The 22,774-nt window shown below is 35.8% G+C and overlaps 1 protein-coding gene and 1 non-coding gene across 8 annotated transcripts in view; one reads left to right on the top strand and one right to left on the bottom strand.

Annotated features, from left to right (window-relative positions):
• The window catches only part of SEMA3D (semaphorin 3D), a 197,287-nt gene that overhangs the window by 81,757 nt on the left and 92,756 nt on the right, over positions 1 to 22,774 (top strand). For all 7 annotated transcript variants that reach the window (XM_057730880.1, XM_057730875.1, XM_057730877.1 and 4 more), the window contains one exon: positions 7,113 to 7,273. In XM_057730880.1, coding sequence (XP_057586863.1) covers positions 7,113 to 7,273 — 161 coding nt within the window. The remainder of the gene's footprint in view (positions 1 to 7,112; positions 7,274 to 22,774) is intronic.
• LOC130852716 (U6 spliceosomal RNA) lies at positions 19,259 to 19,365 on the bottom strand. The gene has a single exon (XR_009053443.1). It is a non-coding gene; the product is annotated as a U6 spliceosomal RNA (small nuclear RNA).

Below are 22,774 nucleotides of genomic sequence, written 5' to 3'. Positions count from 1 at the left end.
CTTATAAATGCTTCTTAACATTACTTTTTGATATGCATATACTTTGATCAATATAATTAGTTTAAAAAATAATATCATTATAGAATATGATTATATTTAAACTTATTCTTAACTGCTCTGCACATTAACTTGTGATCTTAGCTTGAGGAATTATTTGCTCTTGTCATATTTGTGTTGCTATTTAGAATCAATAATTGGTGGTGACTTTTCCAAGTTTTTTTAAAATTAAATTCACATACTAAATTAAAAACAAACTCATTTTCATTTCTGACATGGTGTTTGGATTTTCAATATTCCTTGAAATTTGAAAAGGGAGAATTTCTCAATACCTTGAAGGGAATTAAGAAAATAATTATCAAAGTAGAATCTATTTTTCCCAGAATTATCCTCTCAACTATTTCTGAGGCAGTTTATTCTATTATTGCATTGTTCTTCTGGAAATGTATCTGTTATTTATAACGTTAGCCTTTTTTTATAGGTCAGTGGGAAAATTTATCATGGCCAAGCTTATGAGAATTTAAAACGATTCATTCTTACCCAAAGTAAGGATTTAAAAGGGACCCATAATCGTAAATTATGAATCTCACATGTGATGGATTATGTAAAGCGTCTAATGTTGAAAGCTAGCCAAATAAGAATAAACCTGTGATTTAAAAGCATGGATGTAGATGAAAATGTGATGGTGTAAAATTACCACACTTCTATTCCACATCCTGTCCTGGCAAGGATGTGGCTCTGATGATGTAATAGGCTTTGTTCCTAATTTATGTTTCCCTGTGTGGCATCATCTGATTTATTATTGATACAGATGATGTTCTGTCTGAGACCTAATGAACAGAATGGTTTCCAACATTCCACTGCAGATGAGCAAATGAGAATTTGCTTTTTTTTTCTTTCTGATTTGAACTTGCATTTGCAAGGTAGTGGTTAGACTTTTCACCTAGGAAAATATAACGATAATATAACATATGCCTATAATTTAGTCTTTTGTCGGGATTTCAGGTTTAAATGACATTTTTTATGTATTTGATATTGTTTGAGCAGTTAGCTATGGAGACTAAATGTACATAAATAGAGAATAAGTGGTATGTTTGATAGGTGGAGGTAAACTATCTTGGTAAGAACAAAATCTTTTCATATGATCTCAAGGCTCAGAAAGCAAATTGAAAGTCAGGTGGGGCCAGTTTAAGATGAGTTCCCTTTCCAAAGGTTAAATCCAAGAAAGAATTGTTGCCTTGCCTTGGACCAAAAGCGGGAGAAACAGATACAGATTCACAGAGAGCCAAAGGGACTTAATGAGCCACCACATTAGGGACTAATTTTCATTTTGGAATGCACAGTTTGCTCCCTTTGCTCAATTCCTGACCCCGACTGAGAAGAGGTTTTGGGAGTGGGGGGTGGTGAGGGTGTTTTGGTAGCCAGAACATTTCTGGGAACTATGGGACGAAGGAGTTCCATAGAAAGCATCTTGGGAGGCTAACAGTTGGCATGGAAGCCCAGGGCATTCAGAGATCAAGGGGGAGAAGCTGAATTTATGGGGAAGGCAGGAATAAAAACTCCTTTACTTCTTTATTTAGACAGCTTTGCAGAGAACACACTGGAGATGTGACTGTATTCAAGAAACCTCAGAACAGCCCTAGTGATATAATGGCTATTTCCTTGAGGAAAAAGAGAGGTGGGTGGGGCAAGAATTTGTGCTTTTGTGCTGAATATCCTGAGATGGTAGGGAAAGGTGATACGGTTTTTTTTTTTTTTTTTTTTGCAAGCACTGAGTTCTCACCACTGGACAACCAGGGAATCCCCAAAGTGACAGAGTTTTGATCTGGATTCATTTTGGCTGTAAGCTTTCTCTGCTGAGGAATTCTACTGGAAATCGACTTTTCTACTGAAATTTTATTTTCACCCCATGAAATTCTGCCTTCAGTAACTTTGATTTTCTTCTTTAAAAAAAGATCTTCCTGTTACGTGTTCTTCTTGAAAGGATGTGGGAAACCATTTTTTAGTTATGTAGTCTTCTCGTGAGAGAGATTGTCAACTCCACCCAGTTTAGAATTTCTGGCAATAAATGCAGGATTTCAGGGGTTTGGGATTTTGTTCACTTAACAGTGAAGCATTGAGGAAGTCTGTGCTGTTTATTCCTAAATTTATTAGATTCGATGTGACTGACCACTCCTTTCCTTTCTGGGCTGAAGAGGAAGACTATAGAGCATCAGGTCAAATGTTTCCTCGGGCTGAATGAACAATTATATGAAGCGACACTAAAAGGGAGAAATACAAAGAATTCTTTTCAGAACAAGCATTTATTTCAAATCGGAGCAGGCACTATGGGCTCTTCAGCCTTCCCCTCACGTGGAGGGGCATGTGGCGTGGGGAGGGGATTCATTGCTGCTGTATTCTGCCAGGAAGAGAAAATCGGTTTTGTGAAGCCCACTTAACCATGCCGGACGTCACTGAATTGGTAACAGGAGGCAGACAGGATTACTGAGAAGATCTCCCTTTAGCTCTAATTGCCTTATACTGTATTTCTGTTCTTCCCAAGGGGTAGAGACTACCTGCTGCAAGGAACAGAGCAATGGCCTGGAGTAAATAGATGAATGACAATTTGTTACTTGATACGTTGTCCGTTTTAACAAAGTTCAATGTTAGGTTCTAAGAACTCCAGTGTTGGAAGGTAATCAGTGACCACTGGGTTTCTCTACCAACCATATTGGCGACAGTTGTATTTGGCTTGCTAATGGAGACATAGAGAGGAAGTTCTTTCTATTTTACTAGTAAAAATATTTAACAATCTACTACTCTAAGTACTGTTGTCCTTTGTCACAAGTATATTCTCAGGACTTCCCTGGCAGTCTAGTGGTTAAGACTCTGTGCTCCCAATGCAGGGGGTACGGGTTCAATCACTGGTCAGGGAACTAAGATCCTGGATCCTGCATGCTGCACGGCGTGGCCAAAATAAATAGATAGATAGATAAATAAATAAATAAATAAATAAGTAATACATTCTCCTGCCATTGGGGGAAAAAGTCTGTTCTCATTTTTTGTTGTGTATGAGCATTTTCTCTCTACTAGGCTGTGAGGTCCATCAGAGTGGAACTTGTTATCAGGGTCTTTGCAGCAAGTGCAGAGTACCTGGTGATCTTAGATGAGTCAGTTTTTCACCTTCAAAAATCTAGTTTTATGAGGGCAGAGACTCACTTTGTTGTGTTAGAAATGAGAAGTTATTCTAAATATGTTGTTAACTCTATGTGGGAATCATACAAGTTACTTGCAACTTTTGGTGAGACATCAGGAGATGTTGATGACCTCTGGACATACTCTTCAGCAATGTACACACACGTACAAATACAGGGAAATACCATGCTGTTTATAGGCGCTTTGAACCTCAGAACCATCCCATTGCTCTGCAGGGGTTTATTGATCATAGATTATGAACATCTTGCCTGTCATCATTCAATTAAAATCCATCATGTGCGTGATTTCTGTAGTTAAACTGGTGGAGTAAATGATTAATTGTAACTTTGCTGCATTGATTTCGCAAATAATCAGCTGTAGATTTTTCAAAATGTGTTTATAGAACAAGAGTGGGAATTTGAGGGCCTGGGTGATTGAGTGAGATTACAAACTGAGAACAAGGTGATAGGACAATGAATTGCTAAAAGCGCAGTTAGAAGGCGCGATGATGGTGGCTTAGGTCAAAGGTTTAGGGAGATAGAACAGAGACTGCATTCAGGACCTAGAGGTCTGAGGAAAGGTGGGGCTGGTTATGTAAGTACACCACAGGCCCCCTCTGAATGGCATTTGTGAAGCGACACATTCACCCCACCACCAAAGGGGGAAGAAACAAAATGGAGTTTCTGTTCAAAAGGATTATAAACTGTGGACAATCTTAAAAATCACATGCCTGAGACTTGCCAGTTTAAGAAAAGAAAAAATAAAGCTTTGAAATATGTTGCCAAATTATTAATCTTTAAATTGCGTGAGTTTGCAGCCTGCACAGCCAGCATCCATATCTGATTCCTGAAATCCTGGGAGTGTATCAGCTTTAGGTGTTAAGATAGACTCTGGATTTAACTTTTTTTTCCCTTGGTTTTTGTCGATGATCCTGTGGAAACAAATGACTTTGCTTGGTTTGGCAGAAATGCAAGAAAGATAAGCTGCTTGGGGAAGAGGGAACCTGTTCCAATCCCTGTCCCAAGTTCTTTTCAAAATGTGTGTGTCAGCCTGAGAAATTTTCATATGTAATGCCTAAGTCTAATTATTTAGTTTGGCTACAGAGCATCGAGGAAGCATGCTTTAATCGTTTTGATGCTAACATTGTCACAAGGCAACGTTAAATCATTTTGAAATGATAATACTTCAGGTTAGTCACTATTTTTGCAGCTGTTTTTCCTTGTCAAATAGAATTGGTTATGGTAAAAGAAAATGAAGCAACGATGATGTCAACTTTATTTTCCTCGCTGTTTAAGTAGAGATAGAAAATAAGACCTGAGATTCTTAAACATCTTCCAACTCCCGTTAGCACTGCCATTGTTCAGGGACTCACCACCTTTTAGAAACTTCTGGTTAATCTTTCTGCCCCCATCTGTCCTGATCATCATCCATCCTGAACACTGCAGCCAGACTTATTTTTGTAACACTCAGCTATAGTCTCTGTCACTTTTCCTGCCTAAAATATTTTAGTGGCTTTCAGTTACCTACATAATACCCAAGCTCCGCAGCCTGCCGTCTGACCCCCTGATTACCTGGAGGCAACCTCACTTCTCGCTGCCCCCGCCTCATCTCTCTGTTCCAGCATAATGAACTACTGACTTCTTTTATAGGTTTTATATAGAGTTTAAAAAATACATTATCGTTATTATAATAGCTGATAGTTACATAGCACTTTCTGTGTGCAAGGAACTATTCTAATGCTGATCGTAGTTTACTCATTATTCCTCACACCTATGTGATTTATTGCATAGTTTCTATTATTATCCCCATTTTATAGATGAGAAAACCAAGGCACAGGGAGTTAAATTTCTTGTCTTAGATTACACAGCCAGAGTTGCAAAGCCAGGATATGACCCAGCTGATCGAACCTAAAGCTCATACTCTTGCTTATTAGGCTAAGCCATGTTTCATTTTGTAATTAACATTGCAATGCATAGTTCAAAATAGTTGATTATTATCTATGGACACTTGAAATAATATGGATTTATAACCTAAAACCTACTTTCCTCTATTAGTTGGGTCAAGGTATGCTCTTGGAAGTCCCCTTACATACTTTCCATTTTGCCTACTTCATTCTTGGTTAAACAAGGGGAAATCCCATGGAAGAGACAGAATTGCCTGATTGCATAAAGGTTTGTGTGAAATGTTTTCTTTTGTTAAGGCTTTAGATCATATTTGTCTTGTCTGTTCTCTTGATTCCATTCTTCTCTCTTCTCTTTTACTTTGCAATCAGTATGAAATATTTATTGGAAATCAGCTCTGCAAAAAGAGGCTTATTACTGCATTTGAAGATGCTAAAATATATTATCCCATTGTGTCTCTGGTCTGAAAAACTATTAACGTTTTATTTAACTTAGTAGAAAAATAATATAGAGTTAAGACTTCCATCCAGTGTGTACAAAGCATGATTGATAAATATTAATAAGACATTTATGTTTGGTAAATCCATACTCACTTGAGAATTCAAGTAGTATCATATCTTCTTCAGCATATGACCTTTTAGTTTGTTAAAACTAAGACAAAAAGTCTATCTTAGTGACTAGAAGAAATAACATTTAACCATTGTAAGTAAGTAGAATGATGGGAATTCTCCAAAACATGAAATAGTAAAAACCCACAGTTGATGGATGGAATATATAGGCTTTAAATTTAAGGGACTCAAATATCCATTTTACAGAGACTGGAAACTGCCATCATACATTTTAGAAGTACCTTGATGCCTGTTTCTGAGACATCATCTCTTTTTACTTTTCTCATCAATTAATAATGAATTGTTTGAACATAGTGATTTAGTTTTAAAGTCCAGTAACATGTAATGGACTTTAATAAGTGATGAGTGATATTATCTTATTGGTATCTAATAGTCAAGGGTTATAGAAAATGAGAGGGTATGATTAGTACTTGGGGTAAAATGGATTGAAAAGATTTGGGTTCCTATAAACTCAGGCCTATATTTATTTGTCTGTTTTGGGTTTTTTGGGTGTGCCACACAGCTTGCGGGATCTTAGTTCCCTGGCCAGTGATTGGACCTTGGTCCTCAGCAGTGAGAGGGCAGAGTCCTAACCACTAACCCTCAGACCTAAATTTAAATAGGAATCTGTTCATATCACAGGTATAACTTAAACAAAGAACTAGGCCCTATAATAGCCCAAAGATAAATGGAGACTGGAACTGAGGTAGTATTATCAGCTTTGCCACCATAGTTTTGAGGCATTAGGGCATATGGCTTCGTCTTGGTGGAATTAAACACTTTGATTTATAAAATCATGAATTTGCATTAATTCATTTTTAAGGTCCTTTCTTGCTTTATAATTCTGATGCCATCATTGGTTCAGAATCACATCTTAATCAGATCCATTGCTTCTTTGTTTACATCTTTCTGTGTATGTGAAAAAGGCACTGTATAATCTTCCAAACATGGGCCTCAATCTGAACACTATCAAAAGTAGAAGGGAAAAAAAAATGCCTGATATATATCACACACTTAGTTTGCTCCTTACTTTGCATATATTGATAATTTGATCAGTTTGCAAGTCTTACTGTAGCTAGATGCATTAATTTATAACTTAAGGAAAATAGGGTTGTGAAAAATTTTGCATTTATTGCTTTTGTGTTAACATGTTTTATATTCATCTTTTTTTAAGCTCTTTATTGGAATATAATTGCTGTATATTCATTTTTGATAATAAGAAACGTATCAGTAAAATACAAATATAAGTTGCATGTATTTCTAAGTGAGTATGTGCTAAAAACTGTATATTGTTTGAGTATATCTAAGTTGGAGCTTTCATGTTGTATATATGCATTTACCAAATGAAACAGTGTGTGTATGGAGGCAAATAAATATTTTGCTTATTAAGAATTTTTTTCTTTCTTTCTATCCTTCTTTTAATTTCCCATAGACTTGCTGCTTTCAAATAGCTGTATTCCCTTTTTGGGCTCATCAGAAGGACTGGATTTCCAAACTATTCTGTTAGATGAGGAGAGGGGCAGGCTGCTCGTGGGAGCCAAGGACCACATCTTTCTGCTTAGTCTGGTGGACTTAAACAAAAATTTTAAGAAGGTCAGTTTATTTCTCTATAGTTGACTGGATGCATTTATTTTCATCTATGCCCTTTTCCTTCTCTTTTGTTGTAAGTGATTCAGTGTCAAATGCAATAGGTCATTTACATGTCAAAAAAGAACATATTAAAATAACTTATTTCCTCTGATATGTTTTTGGATTTTTATGGATTTAAGTATATGTGCATGTTCTTTATTAAGAGTGAGTGTAATACTGAAACCTTTGAAAATCTGAATGAAAGGCATGAAAAGTTAGTAAATGGATACTGCTTTATATGACAGAAATGCAAAATTTGGGATTTAAAAGCTGGAAAATGAGTTATTCATGAAGTATTAACAGTTATATCTGTAACCATTCTTGTAAAATTAAATTTTTATTAATTTTCAATGAACAAATAAGCAAACTTTAAAAATGATAGTGGAACTCTGGTAGCGTTTCAGACCACACTGTTTTCTCCACACTCTCCTTTTATATCTGAACAAGTTTTCTTCTGTGGCCCAGTCACACTCAGATAGTGAAGATGAGTAAGGCCTCACTTATGGGCCCATTAAGAACACTCTTACCACTTAAAGGAAATATATACCAGTTATTCAAAACCCAAAAAGCAGTTGCTGTTATATCCTGCATTTTCAGCTAGCACTGTGATACCCAAAGGAAAGATTCCCACACTGTCTTTTAACAATTACTATTAGCCAGTAATTTAGTAAATATCAATATCTATGTAAACAGAAATGGATACCAAGACTAGAAGAGTTGAATGACTGATGAGAGGACATAATATATGACCTATTCTGCATCTATAAAGTACCTTTGATTGTTTTTTCTTTCTCTTCTTTTCAGAAGAAATACTATTGGAAAAGAAATATTAGGAGCCATTGCAAGCTTTCAGGTCACTAGTTCCCAATACTGAGTTAATAGAGACTTCTTCCCATTCAGAGTTATTTATAGGTTATTCTAGGACTTTGAAGCTTCATATAGCTTTCACCTATAATGACCACTTTACCTTAACCCTCTAATTTTGAGATGCTTTTAATAACTAAATATCAGTTGTTCAGTTATTTGAATATTATCAGCACTCAGGGCTTTCGTCTACGTAGGCAAAATATTTCTCACCATATGCATTTCTGTCACTTAATGAACACCTGCATGAGAAACAGTTTTTGCTCTTTTAATCATTTAACTTTTAAGTAGTACTTCCACACATTTTTGAGGTGCACCAAAGGGAAAGGAATAATTTTTTGTGTATGCTCAAGTATGATAAAGAAATCTTTGAATGCAAATGTGTATGCATGCATTTTGTGTAATCTGTGTTTATAGAAGAAGAATGAGGGCTAAAATATTTCCAGTAGCTGTTCTTGACTTGTGTTAATCCAAACTCGTAAGGTTATCTTATTTTAAAAAAAAAAATTATTCTTAAAAAAAAAAAAATTATTCTTATTCTGCAGCCTAGATATTATTTACAGCAAGGTGAAATACACAATTGATTATCTGCTAGAATTTGAAAAACTTGCCCTTCATTCTGCCATTCTAGCTCCATTCCATTTATTCTTAAGGGTGTGTTTTTTCATAGGAATGTTTAAGTACTCATACTCATAGTAGATCCTATAGGTGGTATCAACTAATATCTCAATCATCAGTAAAAATCTTAGTAGGGGAGGACTCTCTTTTATGAAAGAGGCCAAAGAAAATCCTGCTCTACTTCACAGTTTTGCTTTAAAAGACACTACATAGCTAACAGAGCATTTTTCCAAATATGTCTCAGTCTTAGAAAATAGCAAAAATCAATTCATACTTTTAAGGGAATTTGTTCTTGTGCTGTTCTCTGCCTTCAGGGATTGGAAGAAAAAGTCCATTTATCTGAACTGAATGTATTAGATCATTGCTTAAAATAAATTCTGATAGCTAACTTCCTTCTGTGGCTATTTTAAGCAAATCTCTCTTTGGCTATATTCCATGCTTGAAAAGTGCTAATATTTAATAAAATAAATGTTTATAAAATATTGATTTCCCATATAATGTTACTGAAATAAAGTCATTTGAACACATTATAAAATTAGGGTCTGTGCTACAGATTTTCTGCCTAACTGATATTTCTTTATCTTTATAAAATGAACAATTCATAAAGGGGATACACATGCAAAGGTAAGAATTTATATTTATGTAGGTATCCACCTTTAAAATGTATATAAATCACACCAGTGCTAAAAGGTACTTACTCCCCAGTAGCAAGTAAGTGTCAAGATGTAGTAGTTTAGCAGTGTTTAGACCTACGTGGTTTGCATTGGCTCAGTGCCCCTAGGCAAAAATCCAGACTCCTCTGTGGAAGAAACCACACATGTTCGGACTCTGGGGCTGAAGGATGTCCTTTGTATTCTTTAGAGTTAAAGCAATCTACAACACATAATTGAGTTATGAGTGACTGGTTGGGAATTTTTTCCTCTGGGAAATTAAAAAAAAATTTCTGTAGAAGGTATTCAATTGAAGTCAAGTTTAAGATATATGTTTATTTGAAGTTTTTATACAAACAAAGGCTGTGCGTATTGAAAAATAGCCCTTGTCATTTCATATTTGCCACAAGCCTTTAGAATGGAATCACTGAAAGTAGTAGCAAAATTGTTGACAAAAGCAATTTCATAATAAACATTTAATAATATCTTTCTTATTATCTTTACTCTGTTCAGACTAGATTTTGAGTCTTCTACAATGAACAGGGCAGGTATATGATCAAGAAGCTTTAATGAGTAAATGGCTGTAGAGGGAGAAAATCAAAAATTAGACCTTTCAGGGCATTTCCTCTATTTAGAAAGTAAAAAGTAAGTAGGCTGAATTTTTTTTTAACTCTAACATTTACATAAGAGAGATAAGATTCTGATCTTTTTTTTTTTTTTTTTTAATTTCTACAGGGACTTAATAGACCTAAGGGCAAGTATAAGCATCACCAGGGATGTGATGCCTCAGAATTTAAGTTGGCTTTTTCTAGAGTTGGATCATAAAGCCTGTCTTTAGTTCAGGAGTCCTGAACCTGTGGATTCCTCTCTGGGACTGGTTTGGGACACATAATGCACATTGATTCGACATTCCCTTCCCCCAGCACCAGATCAAAATGGAGCAATCAGATCCCTCCAGAAGTGATCCCATTCCAAGGACATGAATCTGGAACTGTGTTGAACCTCTCCCAACAGTTTTGCTGTAGGTTGAGATCCCCCAGAGGCCAACATGAGATGAAGATTAGTTTACAGGATATTTGTAAGGGAGTGTTCTTGGGATTAACACATGTGAGGGCATCAGTAAGGAAGTAGCATTAGACAAGGGGAGAACCGAGCTGTGACACAGTCCCAACAAAAGCCTCAGCTGACAGATCACGCTGGTAAGGTGGCATGCACTTCAGTATTTTTCTCTAGTGTAAGTGATGACACCATTATTCAGCTGGGTTTATCTTACAAAAGAGAATCTCCATTTTCTCTCCTATCTCATCCATTCACCATGACCATCCACGTTATCTCTTAAAAAAAAAAAATCTGATCATATTTCTTCCCTGTGTATACACCTCTGGCAGTTCTTGATTTCCGAGGAACTTGAATAAACTCCAGGTTTCTATTGATTTCTAAGGCCCTTCCCATCCATTTCCACTCTGTTTCCAGGCTCATTTTTATCCACTCTTCCTTGTTCTCTGACCAGCACTTTACTTTGTGCTTTCCTTTCTCTCTTTTACTCTGCCATGTTAGTTCTTTCCAAAATAAATAACTTTTAAAAAAGTATTTACTACTTGCTCTTTTTGTAAATGAATTAATTTATTGGCTTTGTTGGGTCTTCGTTGCTGCCAGCGGGCTTTCTCTAGTTGTGGAGTGGGGGGCTACTCTTCATTGTGGTGCCCGGGCTTCTCAGTGCTGTGGCTTCTCTTGTTGCAGAGCACAGGCTCTAGGCACATGGGCTTCAGTACTTGTGGCATATGGGCTCAATAGTTGTGGTGCACAGGCTTAGTTGTTTCACGGCATGTGGGATCTTCCTGGACCAGGGATCAAACCTGTGTCCCCTGCATTGGCAGGCAGATGCTTAACCACTGTGCCACCAGGGAAGCCCAATAGCTTTCTAGCTTTGTGCTTTTGCTGCAACTTCGTGAAATTGCCATTCACTGTCTTGCTCATCTTACTCTTCATTTTTGAAGGCACTTACCTAATTTTACTCTTTTACCACCTCTTGCTCTCCAAGGCTTCTTTATCCTCAGGAGACATAACTCTTCTTTGTGTTTACTAGAGCATTTTATATATTTATACCGCTGTCAGGTGCCCTATCTGATAAAACTAGTATTATCCATTTGTGTAAATTTATCCCACTTTTAATTATATACTCCTTGAATGAGGGATCTATTTTTCTTCTGATTCTCCTTTAGTACATAGTACAGTGTCTTATACTTAAAGGATACTAAATAATGTTTCTTCATTTTTTATTTTTTGAGTTGGTAATTTTATCTTTTCCCCTCTTGAGTGTGAAACCAATATATTACTCTTTAATCAGTTAGTATGCTGTCAGCTTAAAAGATACCTTACTTGGGCTGGTAAAAAATAAGGAAATTTATTATACTATAGAATAAGAATAATGTCCAGAGTTTGAGTGGCTATGTAAAAGGTAATGTTATCTTCTTAACAATGTTGTAAATGATCTAGTTCTTTCTGTCTCTTCTGTCTGCCATTGTTGGTGTTGGCATTATCCTTAGGTTGGCAGCAAGGTGGCTGTAATAGTTTCACGTGTCACATCCAGACAAGGAAATGTAAAGGAATAAAAGACCGTTACTTACTATGTCTCGTTTTTAGGAGCAAGGAAACCTTTTAAAGAACTCTCCTTCACATCTCATTGGCCAAAAATGTGCCAATTCCAATTCTTACATTTACTTGAAAGAGTGGTGGAGAAACTATGATTTGCTTACGTCCATCAGCTACTTTAGATGGAAGAAGTGTTCAGGAATCAATCATGTTGGTCACTACACTGAAAAGAGAGGGAGGAGAAAACAAGTTTTCAAAAAAAATTATTTGCTTAGGGGACTTTTTTTTCTTATTAATGTAGATTTCCTGAGGCAAACATAAAAAGTTTTCTCAGACAATCAAAAAGAAGAGTGTATATTTTCTCTTTGGAAAAAATTATAAAGATTAGCTAGTTCTACAAGGAAATTATCTGGAAGGATTTATTTTTCTTTCAGGAGATATCTTGGGAAGTATTCATTGCAAGTAAAAAGTCCTTGAAATAATTTATTTTTCTCCGCACAACATTGTAAAAATTGAAAAATCTGCTAACCTTTACAAATACTTTTCTTGCTTATGTAAGAGTTCATTTGCCTCTATAAAACTTCTCTGTGATTCTTTATTTAATCTAAGCTTTGCAAAATCTAATCTGCTGCAGATTTCTTCAAATTTGCTGATACTCTGTAAATTTTCTCCCTTCAGTATTTTTTACTGTTGTTGGGGGTGACATTGTCAGGAGGGCATACATTACAACTTAACTCAGAGATTAAAGACCACATCCTTATTCTGTAGTACTAGTTTTTAGCATTATCCACTAAATATTTAATGCACGGAGAACATTTTTTTAAACTTTTTTTAATATAAATTTATTTATTGATTGGCTGTGTTGTGTCTTCGTTGCTGCCCACGGGCTGCTGCAAGTGGGGGCTACTCTTCATTGTGGTGCACGAGCTCCTTATTGCAATGTCTTTTCTTGTTGTGGAGCACGGGCTCTAGGTGCATGGGCTTCAGTAGTTGTGGCATTCGGGCTCAATAGTTGTGGCTCATGGGCTCTAGAGCACAGGCTCAGTACTTGTGGCCCATAAGCTTAGTTGCTCCGTGGTATGTGGGATCTTCCTAGAGCAGGGATCGAACCTGTGTCCCCTGCTTTGGCAGACGGATTCTTAACCACTGTGCCACCTAGGATGTACGAGAACATATTTTTAAAAAATCAAATAACTAAATATGACTTAAGCATCATTGAAAGTATTTCCTAGCAGAATTATATCTAAAAATGATGCTGCTTTGATTGATTTGGTTTTGTCAGTCTCTGGGATTGAAACTTATTATACGTGTTTGTAGAAGTAAAACTTCGAACTTTGGATAATTTTTTTCTTTTGTCCTACTTTAGTCAGTTTTTTTTGTGTTTATTTTTTTTCACAGAAAAATTTGAGTGTCTAATATTGGCTAAGAATGTCTAACAGAATATAAAACTCAGGTCTTGGCATTGCTCATGCCCTACTTAGGAAGACAAGACATAACACAGTTAAAATAAGACAAGTCAGAAAATCTTTAAATGTCCAAAATAATGAGACAGATCACATAGTAGGAATTCAGGGAGGGGGAAAAAGTGCATGTGCATGGGATTTGAACTAGTCCAAAATGGATGAGTAAATGTGAATTATTGTTAACAATTTAATTAAATCTTTAAATTTAATTAAGTAGTTTGTATTTGGATTTGGAACGTAAGGTTTATTATTTCCTTGTTCAGCTAGGATGGGGGAAAACATGATTGAGAAACGGAGTAGAAGAGAGTCATTTCTCCCCTCCATGTGTACATTTTCTATAGTTTGAGTTAAAGAAACTAGATTTCCCTGCCCTAACCCTTGACCTACCCCGTCTCTGGAGTCAGAGGAATTTTGATAGTCCTTGAAAACGGTGGTCAACTGTAGACAGACATTTACATCCATTTATCATTCATTTATAAGTGATGCATGAGAAACCTGTTCAGTGTAGACATCATAATAATGAAAGTGTTTGACCCTGTACAGTATGGTTTGAGGACCTGTGGTTTCTAAACAAATTATCCTAAACTACATGGCATCTGTCACTGACTACAAGTGAACATTCTCCACCTCAGCTGGCCTTAAGTAGTCCTAGCAATAATTCATATAAAACCCAGAGCGCTCTCTATGTAAACTTCAGGAGTAATATATACAAGCTGAAAGTCTCTCCCTCTCTCCTCTCTTTTTTTAATGGAGTCATAGTTGGCAGTGAAAAAACTGTCCAATACTCGCTGTTTGGTTATGTTATTTAGTTGGCTACTTGAGTTAATGAATTGTTTGGATCCTTCCATCTGAAAATGTTACTCATTCTGGAAACAGTTCAAACCATGCTTAGGCGGAGTGAGTCTCTAAACCAGGATGTAAGCAAACAGGTCACAAAGGGAATGATTTATTAAACTAAGTACTGCTTTTGTATCTATTAATGAAGCATTTGTTTCTTGGTTTTCTTTCTTTTGTCTTCTCTCTTTTTTTTTCAAGTGGGTTATAGAGGCAGATGAATAGAGCAATGAGAAATAAACTTACTCTGAGACTACAGTTATTATTTATTTTACCTACTAATCTAACAGCAACTATTATGTCAACTCACAGAGTGTGATAATAAACAACTTTATTTTACCTTCCACAGTCCCTTTCAGTCTGCTCTGTGGGACTAGGTCTTCTCCCTGGACTTGTTTGATGACTCCAGCAGGTCGCATGGCTTTCAAGGTCACTCTTAGGGAGTACAGACCGTTGTTATCCAGCAATTAAAAGGTCCAGTCCAATGTGGTAGAACGACCAGCGTCATTTAAAATTGCAGCTTCGCTTGCTCTACCTGTCCCCATTTAAGCACACCATGGGATGGAGGGCAGGTTCCCGAGCAGGGAGGTGTTCAGAGGTTTCTCCTCCCCATCCTTACCTAGCACTCCTCTTTTTCCCTAAGCTGTCACACTCAACGTCTGACCCTCTAGTGTCACATCAGGAGAAGAGAAGGGGAGAGGGGTTCAGGGACGTGTCTTTGCCACTGTCAGAGGGACATCACTTCTCAACTTTCTGGTCTTGTCAGACATTTAAAGAAGGATAACTTTCCTTTCATTGGCACCTCTGTGAGTTTCTGGAATTTCCTCTTTCTGCAGTTCTTTCCCCTGCAATTTTCTGCATAAGCGTGACTGCATTTCTCCTCTGACTGGTGTGTCCTCATTCTTTATCCTGAGACAGGATGCACTTCCACCAAGTGTTAACTTCTGAAGTCTTCACTCAACCTTCTTGAACAGGACCTAAGGTGACCTCATGCCATCCCATTTTTGCACAAGCATGGCTCGCATCTATTGTATAGGAAGCCATCTTGTGTATTTTCCTGGACATACTCTGGAAGATCAGATTGATATCAGAATAGCCACTGAGCCTGGCCTCTGTTTCTACTGCAGCCTGTCAGTCTCTCGCTCACCCTTTAGACATTCGTCCACAGTGTCCCACAGATGGCATGTTCAACAGCAAGTGCTTCTGGAGGTCCCTTCAGAGGCCCTTCACTGGCACCTACTCCTCACCCTGGGGCTTTTAAGACACGTGGCACAATTGTCTCAGACAAAATATACTTCTCAAGGGAAAGGAAAAAACTTTGTAACCTCTAGCGTCCAACTATTTTATAGCTTGAACATAGATGAAATCATCTAAATGATTGTTGGCCACCTATTTTGGAGATTTTTGCCTCTTGAGCTAGCATCTCATTTAAATTTTTTCTCAGCTAAAATTTCTTTTTGAACATCTTGCCCTGCTATCCAAGCCATAAAATGAGCTCTCAGAAGAATATTGTTTTACCTCCAAATGTAATGGGGAAGCTCATTGTATATCGTTCCTGATGTATACCCTCTAGAATCATAGGAGTAGCCAAGTGGAGAATGTTGGTATCCTCAGTAGTATTATTTACATTTTGCATATTAATAGCCTTATTCCAAACATTTGCTGTTTTATATCTTGTTTCCCATGTTTTAAAATAGTTTTTCTGTTGGGTTCTAGCAAAGCTAAGTCATACCTGAGAATCTAATAAACGGGAGTGTAGGACGTGCAGTGATCCAGTTGTAAATAATCTAACAATTAATCTTCAAATGGTTTACTTTCATTTTGAGACAACACTTAGTTTTCTTTTTTTCTTTTTATTTAATTAAAAATATTTTCTCCTGAAACTGATATGTGTCAGAATTAAGTATTGTACATAACATGTTCAAAGAATTGCTTTGTTAGCTAATCAAAAGTGAAGATCATTAACTGGGCCCCAGCAGAAACCTATTAGCTAAATTTACAGTGTAAGGCAAAAGCAGTATAATTCTTAAAATTTTTATGTTTAAAGTAATTGATGTTTGTTTTTAACGTAAAAAGCACAGAATAATGTCTCTGGCAGAAAAAAAGGAAGTTTTCCTATGGGTTTTAAAATGAGAAAGCAGTGTATGAAAGCAATATAAATTTTATAGCCTACCTAAAGAGAACTCCATATTTGTATGGAATAACCTGAGACAATTTCATTTCACCTTACTAAAATTTAGGTCCCCACATTTAAGAACTTTAATTCTTTTGGTTATAACCAAAAGACAGTCAGAACTATTTAAAAGGAATCATTGAATAAATTTAAAGACAAAACACTTAAAAGCTAGAACTTGGACACTCTAAGAAGCTTAACTTTCTTTAGCAGATTGTTAATAGAGTCCTTCCATGTTTATAAACGTAACAGGTTTTTTTTTTCTTCTTTCTAGCAATCATAATGTAATTTTGTGTTTTTCTCCTTATTTAACATGAAAATGAGTTATGTGATTATAAAAATTAGTCAGATTACTTGAAATTCATCAAACTATGCTCCTATTTTAAGCACTTTGATTAGAAAAATGACTCATCTGCATTTATAATTTTAACTATAATAATTTTCAGTGGAATATTAAAACGCCCTTTTTTTCGTGTAGTATGAAAGGACTTTGTTATTTCCCTTTCCTTAAGGAAGTCTAAAACAAGAGGGTTTTCATACACAGGGATCCTGTACTTGCTTGCTTTATACTGAGTATAAGCAGAAATGCTTTTATAAATCAGCGTGACCTTCTGACTCTAGTTCATTAACTCATTTCATGGCTGAATAAGACGTTCTCATCTAACGTGTGACCCTGGAAGTCTGTTATTTAGGGGGAAAGACAGAATAAATAACTTCTCATTTAAAATCAAGTTATTGATAAAAGAAAATTGCCACTCTTTATTCTTAGTTCATACTTGAAATAAAGAAAATATAAACCCTTGGAAACCCCATGGACATCCCAATAAATTAAGTCTTGGTATAAGGCACCCTGCTTAGTTTCATGGTGATTAATCTGCCCTTATTGCTTGCGGAGCACATGCTGTCTAGTAATCACAGAGGTGAAACAATCGCCTCGTTCATGTATGGGCTGGCTCCCCCGCCCGGTGCTGATGTGCAGGTCCCATCTGGTCACTGTAATCGACTGTCAGGATGCTGTCAGACTGCTCAAACTTATGCCAGAACTCTGACAAGAACTCTCTCTGTCTCCAGTTTTAAAGGAAACTTTGCAGATCACTTTTCAGTAATTTTCGAGTATGTATTATGTATGTGATGCTATGGCAGGTGCTAAAGAGGGTAGGAAGAATACGCAGTGTCCGTTGTCACTTAGTATCCGTGGCCACTCAACTTTAATGAGTCATATACTTCTGTAAGAAGATAATGGCAACTGTGATTTGTATTCCTTGAAATTTTGAAATCTATTCACAAGCATAATTGTACCACAAATTCAAAATTACCAACCCGTTTGTGGATTTTTTAAATTTCCTTTAAGTTTGTATGATACAGTACCATTTCTCTCATTTCCATGCTGTACATATTTATTGAGCTCCTGCTATTCCAGGTAGAACAAGCTTATTCTGCGGATAATGCTAAGGTAATATTTGAAAGTGCAGCATTAGCTGCTAAGAAGTGGTGCGGTAGAAGACTCCAACTCACGTCTTCCAATTCCACTGCAATTCATTGCTCTTTATGCCAGGAAAAGGTCCCAAATTAAATCTACTTGCAGAAAGAAAGGGGCAGGTGGATGTGGTAAACACGAGTGTATAGGATTTCAGAGGTTGGTGGTGGAAGAAAGTTAAATGTAAAAGAGGCTTTGAGCTGAGTCCTAAAACAGGAAAGGGAGAGACAGTTCTCACCCAGGACTTCATGAAGGAAGCTATGCGGGCAGATTAGGCCCAAAACTTGAGAATTTAAACTTCCTTTCTGTAACAGTTTCTACCCCATCTGGTTTCAGTTCTTACAAGCTTTACCGCTGGCTCTCCTGTCCTTATTTTCCAGTACTTTGTTCTTCGAGCTCAGATCTGCTACCTCTCTCTGTCCTTGGAATCCAGACTCTGGAGTAGTCTTTGCTCTCTTGGTTGTTCAAATCCTGGTATCATATAGCATTCAGAACAGCACTTTCCCAACTTTTTTACACCCATTCAAAAACTTGAATCCAGTTCTTTGACAGAGATGGCCACTTGCATTTTTAAGGCTGTGAATTTTTGTCTTTAATTAGGTTTTATGAACAAGTTGTAACTTCCTCTTGTGTATTCCATTAAGTTGTTTTGGCGCTTCTGAACTAGGCCAAAGGGCAGTTGACTGACCTTGCACTTGCTAACTTGAGTCAATTAAATTGTTTCTCCAAAGATGAAACAAAGCGCAGATATAATTAGAATTTCCTTAGGATGTTGTTATAAGGCCTTATCATTATTTGAATGTTTCTGTAACTTGCCTAAGATTAAGTAATTAAAAATAAAGTGCCTGACATTTCACCTTATGAAATGATAACTTTTAATGAATTATGTAACTTATGAATGAAACAGTAATTGTTAGAGACATTGCAGCATTTTATTGTGAGTTCCTCCTGCCTGTTTGTATTCAAAGTGAAGTAAATACACTTCAAAGAACAAACTACTTTGGATTTTGGATAGAGATAAACAAAATCAATATAAGATAACTAGATCATAGGTTGTATTTTTAAATGCATGCAGCTCCTACTCTAGTTTCAGGAGGAAATTAATATTAAATCTCTTTTGAAAAATGTGCTCAAAATATAACTTTATAGCATATAAGCATATGTAAAGTGATAATGAAGACGATTTTTATTTCATCAGAATGATCTCTTTTCATACCAATAATCTACATAGTGTAACTCTGAAGGAAACAGATACATATTTTTACTCTTTCTTTTTTTAAAAATATGTAACCCTTCATGAATTCACATGTCATGCTTGTGTAGGGGCCATGCTTATCTTCTCTATATCATTCCAATTTTAGTATAGCTGCTGCCAAAGTGAGCACTACATATATATTATTAGAGGTTAGTATTTGATCCTTCCAAGTATAACAGACAAAAATTAACTTTTTGGAAATGATCAATTTCAATTATGAAATACTATGAAAACAACATAGACATACTAACATGATTAAATCAGTAAATTATTGAATATGGAAACTGACTTAACCAGATATTCTTGTTTTAAAACATTAACCCATAAATTATCATCTCCAAGTGGAGACATTTTATAAGCTTCTCTTCTTTCCCACATAGTTTGCTGTTAGCAACTTGATCTCTAAGATTAGCACTTGAATTAAAACCAATTTGCAACCCCTAATTAATTTGTAGTGGTTAAATTAATAGTTACACCCTAGATAATTATGTCGAGAGAAATTCTTGGGCTCCTCGGAATCCACAGAAAAGATCTGTTTGATTTCTGATGTCTGTCCTGCATGTGGATGGAGAGAGCGGCTTTCTATATATTTAAGATCCTTGATGTCCGGGCTTCAAGGTTTCGAAGACAACTCCCAACCAAAATGATAACCTTAAAAATTGTATCTGGTACATCATATGATGTTGGTTAAGAACTAGTGTTCTGTGGGAATATTTCAGGACAATTAAAATATGGCATTTGTGCAAGTAGCATCTCTGGTTCTGGTATGCTTCTCTTCGATAAGTGAAAGAAAAATATCTGCGGGTAATTTTCTGAAGGAGTAATACAGCTGCGTCAACTTTTAGAAATAGTGTTGTGTTTTGCTTGTCCTGCTTAATGGAACTTTTAAATATGGCGTGATGCTGTGTGTTCAAAGCACCGCAGTGCAAGGAAATGTGCATGTCATCTTACTGGTGACAAATTCAGAAAGCAATGAGAGTAGTAATAATTGCTTCCTCAAAACTGTCCCATTACCTAATGATCGAGAGAGCTTTTTAGAGATATTGTGGACTTTGTATTTTTAAGTGTGAGGTGTGATTTCTGTCTGAGAGTGAGGCAATCTCAAAGTGTACTACCTGGGCTACTGAAATAATTTCAAGATATCATGTACCTCTTGGGCTTTTGTGTAAACCATGCTAAAACTTGAGACTATCTATGAAATACTCTATACCCAATCAGAATTAACATCTCTATCTCTCCCTCTTTGTATCTGTCTTTCTTTCTTACTGTTTTGCCCGCCTACACACATAGACACGATTTGACTAGAAACATATGGAAGTGGTGGAATGCTTTTATACAGATAGAGATAGAGATATATATGTCACACCATATATGTCACTTCAAAAGATTATTGAAAAACAAATATGTTACTTGAACATATTTCTGCCAACCCTATGTAAGTATAAGAGTATGTGGAATTTTTGTTTTTTGTTTTGCTTTATTTTTAGATTGAATTATGTGAAATTGTATTTCTTTACGTTGTTTACCAACAAGGGATCAAAAAGAATTTTTTTTTAAAAAAACCCTTATTCCATGACTAGGTGGCAGTAAATGAAAATCTCACCATAAATCATAATTAAAATGATAGCTTTTAAATATTGGCACAACTACAATGATTTTTTTTTTCCTTTTAAGTAAATTTTTAGAGTCTGGAAGACAATCAGATATCTCCTACATTGTTATTATTAAGATAATTCTATTTGTGATTCCTAAATTCTTGACAGTACTGTGTCAAAATAAGCCAATATATAATCTCAATAACTTTGGTTTTAAGGCTTGAATGTTTCCTTAAGAAGTAAAATTGGCTTTGTGATACTATCTTAGAATTCCAGTGCAATAACAATAGTGATCCAAGGATAATTTCTGTTTTTAACAGGTTTTAGACTTTATGGGATTGAAGGTGCATGAAGAAAAGTGAGATAACGTTTTTGGGAAAAAAATCTCCTTTGTAAACAGACTTTAGAAGATTTGTTTAAATTGGTTTTGGAAGTCCAACAAATTCTCAGTACTTGAATATCTTTGTATAACATTTACCCACTAATCAGAAACCCAGTTCTTGGAAGCTTGTCCTTTTAGTTTTACTGCTTCATTTACTAGGATGACACAATTCAATTACAATGGTATGACTTAAAGTTAATGACTGAAAATGTACAACAAAACCATTAAAGCATCTTTTAGAAATTTGTATCCCTTTGCAAAGAGAAAAAAGAATCTGCAATTACTATTTTAGTGTCAAATCTTCAAGACGAAATCAGAGTGGAAACTATTAAACTAAACTATTACGGTAGAGTTGAAATTATTAAGAGCATGTAATTGAAAACAATGGCTCAGAAGTCAGGACTGGTAGGGACTTCATTTCCCACTCAATGCTCCTTAGGGCTCCCTGAGAATCGTGGCTCCATCCTATGTGCTCTCTTCTCACTGTGTTTATATCTCCAATGGAAATGCACTTACCCTTTCTGTTTACAGAACTGTCTTTCTGACTCACATCTTAGCACCTCAGTGCCACATCTTGCCAGCTATACAGAAGCCCTTTCATAATTATGTGTCTAATGAGCAAATGATTAATGAATAGTAACTACTCTGTGCTAGCCTTGGAACTTTCATTTAGATTTCAAAAATGATAGAAAGATTGCCTCCACATATTTTCAATCTTTAAATAACTCCCTCCTTTTTGAAGTTCCTATAAACATATTCAAAATTAATTTTGGAAACATCATTTGTCTCGTAATTGACTTCAGCTCAGTCACCCAACACACTGGTTAAAGGTAAAAACATAGAACCCAGTGGTGTTCTTTTTCCTTTTTAAGTCACACTTAATGTGAAAGAGTCCTGTATTTCCTTTTCTTTCTTTCTTTTTTTTTTTGTACAGGATTAATACCAATAAGATATTCAGGTCTGAACAATCTACAAACATTTACTCTACATTTATTTCTCAAGTGTGACTAAATCTGACCATCATATAAAACAGAAAAGAGCAAGATCTGACATATTGAAAGGATGCAAATAAATATTAATCTAGACTAGAGACCAAATAAAATGAACTAGTGATTAAACTAGTTGACATATCATGGACATGCATTCTATGTACCATTTTCATTCTAATGATACAAAATTATCCTTTGTATAGAATCACTGTAATATTCAAGAATCAGCAAGTAGAGACTTGCAGTTTTGCAAGATGAAAGAATTCTTGAGATTGGTTGCACAAAACGAATATTTTGACAATACTGAATGTATGCTTAAAATGGCTAAGATGGTACATTTTATGTTATATATATCTTACCCAATTAAAAATAATAAAAAAAGAATCAGCAAGGAAAAATTGAGAGGATATCTTGAGCTCATAAGTTCAAATATGAAGCAAAGATTCCATAAATTCAAGATGGCATTTTTAAAGGGGCAAAAAAGAACACTCAATTCAGTATTTTTGCTACCAGTGATTAAAAGCAAAAACAAACAATAAATAAACAACTTGCAGAAATTGTCAAATTTCATGA

Source organism: Hippopotamus amphibius, chromosome 4, assembly GCF_030028045.1.
Source record: "Hippopotamus amphibius kiboko isolate mHipAmp2 chromosome 4, mHipAmp2.hap2, whole genome shotgun sequence".
NCBI classification, from domain to species: Eukaryota; Metazoa; Chordata; class Mammalia; order Artiodactyla; family Hippopotamidae; genus Hippopotamus; species Hippopotamus amphibius.
Note: the sequence above shows the minus strand (reverse complement) of the source record. Positions and strands in the feature narration are given on the sequence as shown.